Below are 12976 nucleotides of genomic sequence, written 5' to 3'. Positions count from 1 at the left end.
GCAGTTCTCGACCCAGTTGTTCACATAGATCAGGAGGAGGAGGAGGGAGCGTTAATGTCGGCTGAAACTCTCTATTTGACACATTAAAGGTACGTGTGTTAAAGTCTATTGGTTGTACGTTTGCCCGGTGTGTGTGTTTTATGTGTAGAAAGTATTTATTCATTTGTCAGTCGTTAAATACCCTGTTTTTGAGGCTAGCGAGCAAGCTGTGGTAAGCAACGGTCAGCATCATCCCGCCTGCTGTCAACTAACGCCAGCAAGAGAGGGAACGGGGAATTAATCAAACGGATGTTTTTAAAAGAAAATGTAACATCTAGATAGTACTGGCCAACTAATATCTTGCTTTAAAGGAAACTGACAGCTCAGCACTGTAAACATGCGGGCGCAGGCTGTGGCCATCGTCCAAAAAAAAAATACTTATTTGATGGATTCAACATCCGGGATACTTGATGTTTACCATGTCGACAGCCTTATAACTCACAGGTTATCCACGTGTTTTATACAGTGGTGGTGTTGCTAGCTTGGGGGTTTATATGTGTCAGTTTGATGTAACAGAGGATCGCGCTGTCGCAGTGTTTGTCTGCGGTGGTGAGGCCTACAGAGAGGGATGTACGGCCGCTGCAGATGCTGCCGGAAAACGAGGCCCATGTTTATGTTGGAGTCATGTGTCTGTTTTGCATAACCTCGAAACAGCTGTCATATCACCTTCTGTGTTCAGAGTGGTGCTCACGTGTAATCTCCCTTGCATTTTGGTGGATTTGAAACAAAGGTGGAAGAAGTACTCAAATGTTGTACTTAAACAGAACTACAAAGAGCCAGAATACTCTTTACAAGTACAAGTCCTGTATTCAAAATGCTAAAGTAGAAAGATTTTGGTATCTAAATTTACTAAAAGTACACAAAATAGGAGTAATTATTATGTTATTATATGTTTTGATTATAATTATCGATGTATTGATTGTCATTGATTGTATTTGTTTATCAAGCTGGTTAAGGCAAAACTAATTTCAACTAATTGTGAATTTAATCCAGGTATATCTAAAGTAAAAGTACAATATTTACTTCTGAATTGTAGTGGAGTAGAAGTACAAAGTAGGATAAAATGGAAATACTCAAGTAAAGTACCTCAAATGTTGACTTAAGTACAGTACTTGACTAAGTGTACAGTTACCTTCCACCAATGATGTAACATGACCAAACAAATATGAACTGATATATTCGATCAAAAGTTATAGTCACTATTTGAGCTCCAATGCAAAACATTAAGTTGGACCAGTTTCTGATTTATATTATGATAATGGGTATATTTGGGTTTTGGGCTGTTGGTCATATAATAAGAATAACGATAATTCATACAATTTGTATTTGAGCGCTTTTCCACATGCTCAAATTGCTTTACACGACATATTACACATGTGGACAATACCCACAGATACACACATATTACACACATATTATGTCATCATTAGTCCAGAAGAGTACTGTCCTGTTTAATCTGAAAATATTTGCAGCCCATACATTTGTATAGTGGTGAAATGTGTTGTTGATACCTAAGCATCGGGCCTTCTACATGAATATTCCAAATAGTTCCACATTCGCTGTCTCCGCTACAGCCCAACACATTCCTTTGCTATGTACAGGCTACTCTGGACCCTTTTAAATGTTTTTGTTGTAGTTCTCCTTTTCCGTTCCGACTGTCCTGTGTGGAATTAAGCTAAGGGAATAAATCATAGCATAAGATTGTCTTGTTTCTATCTTGTGTCTGCTCACTGAAAGTTACCAAACTTCATTTTGTTAAAACGCCTACAATGACAAGATGTCTGACGTTAAGCTTGGACTGAAACGGCCTCTCTGTTCTTCCCTGACAGCAGGTTACAAGGACATGCATGATGCCATGCAGAGCTAATGACTTTTGCTCTACTTGTTAAACACCTGAACGGCTGAAACAACATCCATAACATTCATCTGCTACTTAGTAATTATTTATCTATTTCTCTTATATATCATTCCAATAACTTGCATATAGACTCTTATTGCACTATTTCACTTTTTTAAACTATTTTTCTTTTTGTATTTACTATTTACTATATTTGTCTGTTTATCTGTGTTATTGTGTTGCACTGTTGGAGAAGCCTGTGACCTAAGATTTGCATCGGCATAACTACACTGTAGCTATGTTCGTATGACAAAATAAAGAACCTTGAAACCTTGAGTTTCACAGTGAGGGATTTTTTAAAGTTGAGGGTTATTTAATTTAAGAACAATCTGAGGAGACTTCTAATAAGTGAGGTTAGTGGATGTGTCTACTGTTGTGTGACCATCTGGGTGTGAAGAGGGTTAACGTATACGATCAGGATAACAACTTTTCTTTTGCAGCTTCACTTCGGTTCTGTTTGGAATAGTTTCGTTCTTCAAGGTTGAGAGGGTTGACTTTGAACAGACAAGAGAAATAAAGCAAGCTTCCGTATGTTTAAGAACGCCTCTTTAATTGGCAACTGCTTACACATACATACATCATTAATGTCAAACTCTAAGCTAGGTATAAATTAGACACCTTTTTATTAGAGCATTAGTGTCACCTTATAATGGTTCAACAAAAAAGTGTTCTTCTAATGTATGAAATGTAAGTGTAATGGAAAACTTGTAAATATGTTGTATTGACATAATCTTATGACAGCTGCACATTTTTAGGGTTGTCAAATTGAGCATATTACATTTTGGCTATTCATCTTTTTCATTTAGACTGTCCTTTTTGTAAAGGAATATTTTGGTCTTGTTAAAGTATATAGAGTTTAGTGATTTGTCCTCGGGAATCTGTTTAATATGGTTGAAGTGTATTCCTGCCTGTAATGTGATCCATAGCTTCTCAGGAAGACACAGGTCAAGAGGTCATCTGATGTCTTGTGGGGAGAAGCTTGGCTCATGTGGGTTTACAATGCAACGAGTCTTTGTCTCGACATCTGGCATGCATTAAAGGAAAACCCGCGTGTTTTAGGGCCCTCCTCTTCTCCATGTATAGATGGGTGCTTGGCGCTTTTGGGGCAGAGTTTGCTGGTATCTTGCAGGGAACTGTGATATGCTGTGAACTCTCCGGCCGCTCAGGCTCTCAATAAATATCAGTGTATTGACAGGCGAATCCAGTTTCACTCATTTCATGATTGGCTCAACATTGCTGCAAAGAAGTTTTAACTTCACACTTTTAATAGAAAGAAGAGTTTTGTTTTTGTTAACAAAGGTACCATGTTATGCTAACCTTCCTAAAGGGCCGCCATCTGTCACCAGGCGAGGTGTCTGCTGGTTTGACAGAGCAGAGCCGCGCTGACACGGCGCGTCACAATGACAAACTCTTGCCAGACGACTGCATAGGCTGGCAGATATAGGCAGTCTCTGGGGATTTATCCAACAGTGTGATTTCATAACAGGACTTTCAATGTTGTCATTAGTGCTTTGAGGTCTGATAAGAAAATCAGCTGGTTTCTCTACCGGTTGCAAAACGATTACCACAGATGTAATCACTCATGTGACTGTGATACAGCATTTCATCTTTGATAACAATCAGTGGGATAGTTATTGTTTATTATTATTTTTTTTTTTAAATGGCATGTTCAAAAGCTGTAAACTTCTTATTTTAAATATATGTTTTATTACATTGAATTCACCCTCCATCAGAGATCACAGCTTCTCGCTTCTCACCCTTTGTGACACCACATATTTGAACTCTCCACTTTGAATAAGCCCTGCCTCTTTGTGTGGCTGGTCCTGTTTTGTCACTGGGTTTCCTGGTGTTGCTCAGGCATGCACATGGCATGTTGTGTGTGGGTTTGTCGAGGTATTGTGCTAACTTAATTGTGTTAACGTGGCTCTCTGGCTAGCCCACTGAACCCCCCTCCAGCGATAGCTATCAGCAGAGGCCAGAGACACTGGCACTGCCCTTATCCATCTAACGTCGGGCATCTGTCCTAAGAGGATTTAAATTCAGCCACGTAATGCTTGAAAAGCTGCACAAACTCACCCACTACAATAACATAAATACTGTATTGACTGTGGTTGTGGTTGGAGTGAATGTCTGTTAAAGATAGCACTTCATTGTAATGTTCTTTACTGAAGAACCAAAGCCAGTTTTGACTTAATGCGCATTTCTGGAATTCACTAGACCGTGTTTTGTGTTTCTAGGTTGGTTATCTATCATACTAAAAAAAACAATCGAGTCCCTTCTGTTGAACATGACTTACAGGATAACCTCAAGCCTTTTCTACAATTTGGAAATGTGTATAAGGCCTGGGGGGTATTTTGCTATATATATATTTGTAACATTCAACAGAATATGTGGGAGATATTGTGATATATATATATATATATATATCTATATATTGTGAAAATGTGATCGGCATTTATTTTTACTGAGATTTTATAGACCTAAAACTTGATTAGTTAAGAGCTCTTGGGTTATTCAGTTACATCTCCGGGTTCTTTCCATCGTCTTTTCTAATGCAATCAATTAAAACATTATTTGTGTTACATAATTGTTGAAAAGTGTATTTGTCATCTGAGATCAAGAGAATGATCTTTTAGTATTAAATCAATATTGATTTCAATGTAAAAATGTCCCTGATCAATACATTGATTTGACAGTTAATCAAAATGGCCCTACTCAGTGTTCTACATGCCCCCCCTTACGTAACCATTGTTGTGTGGGAAGCCAGGAGGGATTTGGCTCCTCAGATAATGATTGTAAGCTGTTATGATCTTATGAAGACTGTCAGTATGAAGCAGAGCCGGCACTCGCCATGTTTGTCTGCAGTCTCACTGCGCTGTCCCAGTGATGGACAGACGGAGATGGTAAAGACACACACCAGAGTCTGGATGCACGTGCTATAAATAGAGCATTGTTGCATAACGCTTACAGGGTGGCCTGGAAAGAGGAAGATAGAGGGACTATAAAACGGTTAGCTGGATTTGTAGCTTTCTAATCTGCCACTGAATGGATATTTCTGGACTGTTATTGTTGGTAGAGTGTTTTAAAGGAAGTATAAAGACTGAGAGTATGTCTGTATAACTATGCATTATATGCACAACTGTACTAAATGCAGTCACCACTTAACTGTAGTGCTAGCAGTGTTTCCCACAGAATTTGATTCTATTTGTGGGGGCACCGCACCGCACCCCCGGCAAGAAAAGCCAAAGGCCCCTTAACCTATTCGGGTGCATCCACCCCCCCTCAAATAAGATAAAACATGCGAGTTCATGGCTACTGTAGACAACGTTCTTGTTGCTCTGTGTTGCGTTGTTAATGAGTGAAACACACCGGAGTTGAGGATCTGTGGGGATTATTCTCCCAAAAATATAATTTACAATTTAGGCATTTAGCAGACGCCTTATTCCAAAGCGACTTACAATGACCGATTACAGGGACATTCTCCCAGGAGTAACCGAGGGCTAAGTGCCTTACTCAAGGGCACACTAGTAGTGGTGTTCCAGGCAGGATTTGAACTCGCAACCTTCCGATCATCAGCCCACCTCACTATCCATTAGACCACCAAAAAAAAAAAAGACAATATATATTTTTTTTTTTTTTATGAGATCCATTTGTGGCGGACGATATAATAAATCAATGTATGGGAAACACTGGCTAGTTATCAATCTATATTGTTTTGACGTTAGTTTTAGATATGGCTGTAGATATTTCAGATTTTTCTCTACTACAAGGATTGAAGCCTCAAAAAATACAATTGGAAAAACACAACAACAATGCCTTGTCCCTTATCGTGATCTGTCCCCTTTAAACCCCACAGACCTATGCCCCACTCTAAAGTCTGTCAGCTGCAGACTCAAGCATTTATTTGAAAGTCCCTTTGAAAAGGGAGAATGCCTTTTGGCTCCCACCTTGCTCCGCAGAGGCTGCAGGACTTCTATATAAACCTGTACAAACTCATTTGAAAGCACTTAAAAACATTATCTCACTTGCAGAGAGATTTCTGTTTTCTACTTTGTCCCTCATCATGTAGATGCTCCATTAGCATTATAGAGGCCATTTTAACTGGCACAGAAACTTGTTGACCAGGATGTACAGGGGCCCGGCGGGGGGGACACACTGCAGTAATGGCCAATATGTCAAGGCAGGATTAGTGAACATTTGGTAACCAAGACACCACCTGCGTGTTGGTAATACTATCTCTCTGGTCACTGTTCGCTGTCTTCTCAATTTCTCTCTCTCCCCATTCATCTGTTCACTTTGTCTGGCTAAATCCTTAAAACCACTGTGTAGTATCAACAGTTTTATGAAGGTATGAATGTAGCCTGTGATTACAGGTGTACATTTTCAATTAGATCAGGGTCATAGAAGTTTATAGCCCAAATGATTGATAAAGGTATTTGGAATATATTCCGTGGATCAATTGAAAATGACAATAATCAGAAGTTGTCCTCGGGTGTAGTTGTCCTCGACTCTTCAACCTGTGGCTTGTTTTATGACAGATACCTTGCTCCGGATGGGTTAAATACCCCAGCGCCGTAAACTCATAGATCACTATTTTTTCTTCTCTTTTACTCTCATATGTAAATCACATTCTTCAGAAGTTTGGTCATGTTGTGATACAAAAAAGGAAAAAATATGATACCAAATTATTTTAAACTACATCTAACAATCCTCGATGTTTTTGTGCGAAACAGAAAGCATGGCTCTTCCCAATACCTCTGTTCCCTCCCTGCAGCATCTCCTGATTGCCAGTTACATTTTAATCAGGGATATGCAGTGCCTGTGTCTCTGCCAGTTTGGCTCGGATAGTGGACCATCTTAACTTTCCTCTGCGCTCTTCTGGGACTCTTGAGATGTTTACATTTTTGGGCAACATACCGTATATTTAAATAGTTTGTGCAAGGTATCTTTGTATATGCAAACTGATCGTAATTCTGCTTCATTTCTTCTCTTATGTTGTACTTGTAGCAGAGTGAGCCTTCCCCCTCATCATGTCCCAGGATAAGAGTGGATACCCTGTTATGGGTGAGAACAACCCACTTCATAACAGTGTCTACGGACCCCCTCAGCCAGGGTTCGACACGCCCCCTCCCAACTACAGCCAAGCCCCCGTGGGGCCATACCCACCAGCAGCGAGCTACGGCCAGCCGGGCTTCGCCCAGGCAGGCCCGGGTTGCGCCCCTGGCCCCTACCCTCAGATGCCTTACCCTCAGATGCCCTACGCACAGGGACCCTACCCCCAGGGGCCTTATCAGCAAGGGCCCGCACAACCAGGCTTTGCCAGTGACCCAATGGGTAAGTGGTGAAACCAAAGATTTGAAGTATTATGAATAAACTTTCTAGGCCACCATATGTTTTGTTATAAGATACTTTAATGTGTTACAGAGGTGATAAACCATGACAAAGCAGGATAGAAGTATAGAGCCGTTCCCCTCCTTCACATTAGCACATCCTGTCATTTGACCCTAATCATGTTCCATACACAAAAATCTACATTCTCACTTTGACAACAACAGGGTCTAGAATGCCTAGGCAACATTTTGGCAAGATTCAGTGAAATGTTGAATATAATCTGAAAATGTAAAAAATGTATATGGATGTTTTGTACCATTGTATGCATTTGATCCAGTTAGTTTAACTCCAAAACCTATATTCAAATAAAAGAAGAAGAAAGGTAAAACAGAATGAGGGTGATAAATCCAACAAAGACATTTGACTAAGGACTGAAAATAACTTAACACAAGTGTCACACTAAAGGCCTGTGAGTGCCAGAAGAACTGTGTATGTTATCCAGGTCAACAACATCCAGTTTAGATCAGACTCAACGCACATGACTGGGCAATCAATGAGATTATCAATGCTACAATCACAGTGTGGTGAACAAGGCTCAGACACATGTCCAGTTGTTTATTGCACGTTGTTAAACTCTCGTCCTGTGATTGTTGTTCAGCAGCACCTGCAGGCAGCCCTGGTTACCAAGGTGATGTTCCTCCAAATTACTACGACAATGAGGAATTCACCAACTCTGGTTTTGAGGACAAAACCATCCGACAAGCCTTCATCAGAAAGGTAGGTCCCTTATCGTATGAACTATACAAGATGGGTTTAATAAAGAAGTAAACATAACATATAATATGACTCACATTAATATGAAATACCACCAAAAAATAGTTTTGCACCTCACCTGCTTTGTATCTTTTCTCCCACCAGGTCTTCGCGGTTCTCACGGTGCAGCTGCTGATCACTTTCTCCTTTGTTGCCATCTTCACCTTTGTTGACGAAGCAAAGGTCTTTGTGCGACGTAATCCATGGACATACTATGTGTCCTACGTGGTCTTTCTCGTGTCCCTGATCACCCTCAGCTGTTGTGGAGAATTCCGCCGCAAGCACCCCTGGAACTTGATTGCACTGGTACGAACTACTCCTAATGCCAAATAATAAAAAAAGGTCTGTTTCTAAAAGTTAAAAGTCTACTTACATGATATATAAACAGTTTGTTTGCAATATGAATGAGGAAAAATTGAATCAGACCTGAGAGCAATAAGTCAAATAAACCAATAAATCTACATTAGTGAGTCTTTGTTATTCCAAACATATCTATTATAATGAGACTGCATAGATGTTTTCTTGTTTTGCTTATGGTCCACCTTTCCTTAGTCTCACCTGAATCTACAACATGTAAAGTGTGTCTTCAGGATGTTCATGTGACCGTCTGTGTGTTCTGTGCCTTGCAGTCCATCCTGACCCTGAGCCTCTCCTACATGGTGGGCATGATCGCCAGCTTCTATGACACAGAGACGGTCATCATGGCCGTGGGCATCACTGCAGTGGTCTGCTTCACGGTCGTGCTCTTCTCACTACAGGTCAGTGCACACATACAGCTGCTTGTATGAATTAAATTGAAAGTCTAAAGACAGCATCTGCCCTCTGGTTCAAAAGCAAATGTGAGAATTCATTCTGGTTAGTTAAAACAAACACACTAAGCTTTTTTTTATTAACAAAGACATCAGTGTGCATTTATCATTTAGAGACAAGCTAAAAATACATGTATAAAATGCTGATGTGGGGCCTTTCACACAGTATGACAACCGGTATGAGTGTGTATAAAAGTGAACCAATATATTTGACATCCTTTAAGTTTCATATCAAATTCTCAGTGATCATGACCAAAGATGTGTACTTTTATATAGGTACATGTCATTTTTCTGCGTTGTAATGTAAATAGAATGAACCATTAGTCGAATTACAAAGCCTTGTGTTTTATCATGCCTCATATTTTCTGGTCCTTTCTTTTCTGCCCTTCTTCACCACAGAGCAAGTATGACTTCACTTCCTGTCAGGGCGTGCTGTTTGTGTGCCTGATCGTGCTGTTGCTCTTCTCCATCCTCTGCATCTTCATCCGCCACAGGATCCTGGACATCGTCTATTCCTCACTGGGGGCCCTGCTCTTCACCTGCGTACGTTTCACATTCTCTTTGTCCCTTAAAAACAATCCCTTTCCACATTTGACGGTTGCTTGTATTTACTTTTTGATGCTATGTTGAACATTTCTGATCATTTCGTACAACAGTAAGGATCATTTGAATGTCATTACAGTTCATATTATCAAAGGTCTTTCTCAAGTTGGGTCATTTGATATCTGTGAGGTAATGCATCCAGTCGTCTAGATTCAGTTACCAGACAGTCGTCAGCATTGGCATCCAGACGGTTTCCCTCCTACTAGTGAACTGTATTCTGCTCTTTAAGGTATAATTGCATCTGCAGAATGATTAAGAATAAAAGCTCAATCGGAGTTGGAAAAATATTAATGCTTAGAAGGAGGAAAGTGGGAAGCTAACTTGTTATTAAAAGATATGACCTAAACTCATCCAAAGCAGCTGTTCAAACACTGAACATATTGAGGGTAAAAGATGTCTTTTGTCGAAGGGAAGAGGAAGAAGATGTGATAGGATGCATTTAATGATGCCAAGCAGAAAAAATGGCTACATTGAACTTTAATATACAACTGTATAGACATTGAGAAGTTAGGAAAAGCCAATAAGACATGAAAGAATGGGGCACACTGTCTAGTGTTGCTCAAAGCCTAAATAGACATTCAGACCAAAAGCAGCCCTTCATAGGTGTGAGCGTGTTGCCTTAAGTTGGTCAGTTGAAGAAATACGATTCCAGTTAGACCTTAGATCCATGAGCTCGAAGGTTAGACTGGCGCCAAAATACTGGAAGTGGTTTATAAAATGTTGAGGTTGTATTGAGGTTGAGCCCTCGGGATGGATGCTAATGAAACTGAGATTGCAGTTTAATGTAGACGTTTGCTAATGGTAAAAGTAAATTGTTAGCAATGTCTACTGGTCCATTTGCACCCCCGCTGTATCAATATTTCTTTAAAGAGCTGTTGTCTGTGTGAAGTGTCGGAATCCATTCAGATATGTATCGCCAAGTTACCTTGAATAATAATTGAAATGTATATATTTATTTTAGAATTATTTGAATTATAGTGTATTATGGCATTTGAGTTTATTACGGTTGTATTTGTTACTTCTGAAACGACAGCTGATACATTTTTATGCCATTTAATGTTATATCCACAGTGTAGAAATCTCATGAAACCATTAACGCCTTGTTTCTTCTCTGTAGTTTTTGGCTGTGGACACTCAGCTCCTCCTGGGCAACAAGAAGCTATCTCTGAGTCCAGAGGAATACGTTTTTGCCGCACTCAACCTCTACACTGACATCATCAACATCTTCCTCTACATCCTGGCTATTGTGGGACGTTCCCGTGAATGAAATAATTAAATGAAATAGCTCTTTAAACTTTTGTTTCACTTTGTCCCATAACACACTTCCTTTCCTCTCCTATCACACCCACACCTTTTTAAAAGGTGTTGCAATTAATGTCAAAATGATCTGTCTTTTTGACCACTTGTTGCTGTAACTCTCCTCTGCTTCTACTAACACTGATAGCTACATAATGCCTACATTACCTTTACCCATACTTTCAGTGTGACTCAGCTCCTACAGTGTAACACATGTTATCCCGTGGATGCATGGCACTCGGCCTTGCCTTGCTTAGAGATTAAACAGAGGAAGAGCGGGATGGAATATGTTGCGCCTAATATTGATGCAAACCAGCTTTACTTGAAAACAAATTAGTGCTAGAAATACCCATTTTTCAATCCGTCTGATTCCCCAAACAGATCTCTCCCTTTGAGCCCACTGATGTTAATTCACTCTGCATGGCAACACTGGAAACAAAACTAAAGGTGTGTTATGTTTCTTTAACAGAGGAATATCTCGGAATTGCTTGTCACAGCTGTAAATAGTTAAATGTATTAGTGTATATGAAGCCAGTACCCCGCCCCCCTTAACCCCCTGCCCCCAAATGGCATGCTGAAGTGATTCCTTTGGATTTGTTGCTTTTCAGGAAATAATTGCTCTGATATCAGAACTTCACTTACCGAGTACAGAAATTTAAACATTATAATGGCAAGAGAATGAAGATCAATGTTGGATGTATATAACTTAATATGAACATAAAGCAGTATTTATAAACCGTATATTCTTACGGACATCTTTTCAAGAGGAAAGAGAAATTAGTTTTTAGTATAAATCATTCCTATGATTCATAAGCTGATGTGTCCCCTTTTTTTCTTTACAGTTCTTACTAATTTCCTCTTATCTGGTCATTAATGTGAAGTACAAATATACTGCTGTGTTTTCTTTTTCTTATTACCTAATGTGAACAAAAAGTTTTGGAATTCCTGACCACCTCTATATCAAGCTAATCCAGGTTTCAGAACTTCATTATTAGCTTTTAGGAAGTAAATGGACGACAGACTTATAACTTGTCTATTTATTGAGCTTGATGTAGGTACCAGCGTTGATTTGAAGGTTGTTTAAACTGGTGTTGAAAAAAACAAACTGAAACTGTTGTTTGGACTTACTTAAGGGGATTGTGAAACCATTATATACACAAGGTAAAGGAATCAACATGCACTGGAAGACAGAATTCTCCTTGCACATAAACACACACATATTCAACATGAACATTTTTTTATTCTGTAACTTCTGTTCAGATTGTTCACCTCTTGCATGACCCTCTCATTTGCATGTGCTGATAATGCACACTTTACAGGTATTCCTGTTTATGAGAGACAGTGTTGTTGGGCAGCCCTGGTAAACTCTTTTTTTTTAGTGTTTGTATCTAACTAACTAACTAACGTGTACTTGTACAAAGCACTCTTTAGTGGTTTGATGTGTATAGATGAAGTAATTTTGGGGTTTTGAAGTTATGTTTTCATTGTATATTTGCATTAAATCAAAGTGGAACTGCACTCCTCTACACAGCTGTTAGCTTTTCATTAAAACTTATAAAATGTAATTGTGTCCAACTTTGTGTGTTAAACTGTTTTGTTAAATTTGGAAATAGCCTACTAATAAATCATATATATAATATCTAGTAAAATAATACAGTTAAAAAGGAAGTTTTATGCAGCTTTGGGACTTATACAATTAACTAAATCAACATACAATACGTTGATTTATTAACTGTCAGACATAGAGCTGAAACTTTATTTTTCAGTTGTAAAATTGTCCCACTCAGTAACGTTTGATGTATTTATTTGAGTTTTTTTTGTTATAAAGTGACGCCGGTGTTACCATTAGGCAATTACAAATGTTGAGACCCTTAAGATTTAAATAAGGGCTTTAGCGTTCGGTCTGGGTCGTTGACTCGTTTATGTAGCTCCAAAAAAACGATAGGCCTACGCTGAATTACAGACCCCAAATGTAAGTCAATTTGAAAAGGTATGGTATATGCATAGACTGTATATATAAATACAGGGTATATATATATCCATTCAGATAATAGACGTCAACGGCCGGTGCACTTTTGGCGGCAAACGTTGAGATCCCTCCGCTCGTTCCTTCAGTTAGAACTGTTAGTTAAACTTTAGATATTTGACTCTCCTCGCTGGATAAACATGTCCGAAACCACAGGTTAGA

General features: G+C 39.2%; 1 protein-coding gene across 2 annotated transcripts; it reads left to right on the top strand.

Annotated features, from left to right (window-relative positions):
- grinaa (glutamate receptor, ionotropic, N-methyl D-aspartate-associated protein 1a (glutamate binding)) lies at positions 1 to 12353 on the top strand (the record flags this gene model as incomplete). Of its 2 annotated transcripts, none has more annotated exon segments than XM_034241107.1 (7): positions 1 to 89; positions 6944 to 7270; positions 7929 to 8044; positions 8186 to 8386; positions 8710 to 8838; positions 9289 to 9432; positions 10610 to 12353. In XM_034241107.1, coding segments are annotated over 6 exon segments (1044 nt in total). In that variant the 3' UTR covers positions 10760 to 12353.
- Positions 12354 to 12976: the final 623 nt, after the last annotated feature.

This window comes from Gymnodraco acuticeps, unplaced genomic scaffold, assembly GCF_902827175.1.
Source record: "Gymnodraco acuticeps unplaced genomic scaffold, fGymAcu1.1, whole genome shotgun sequence".
NCBI lineage: Eukaryota > Metazoa > Chordata > Actinopteri > Perciformes > Bathydraconidae > Gymnodraco > Gymnodraco acuticeps.
Note: the sequence above shows the minus strand (reverse complement) of the source record. Positions and strands in the feature narration are given on the sequence as shown.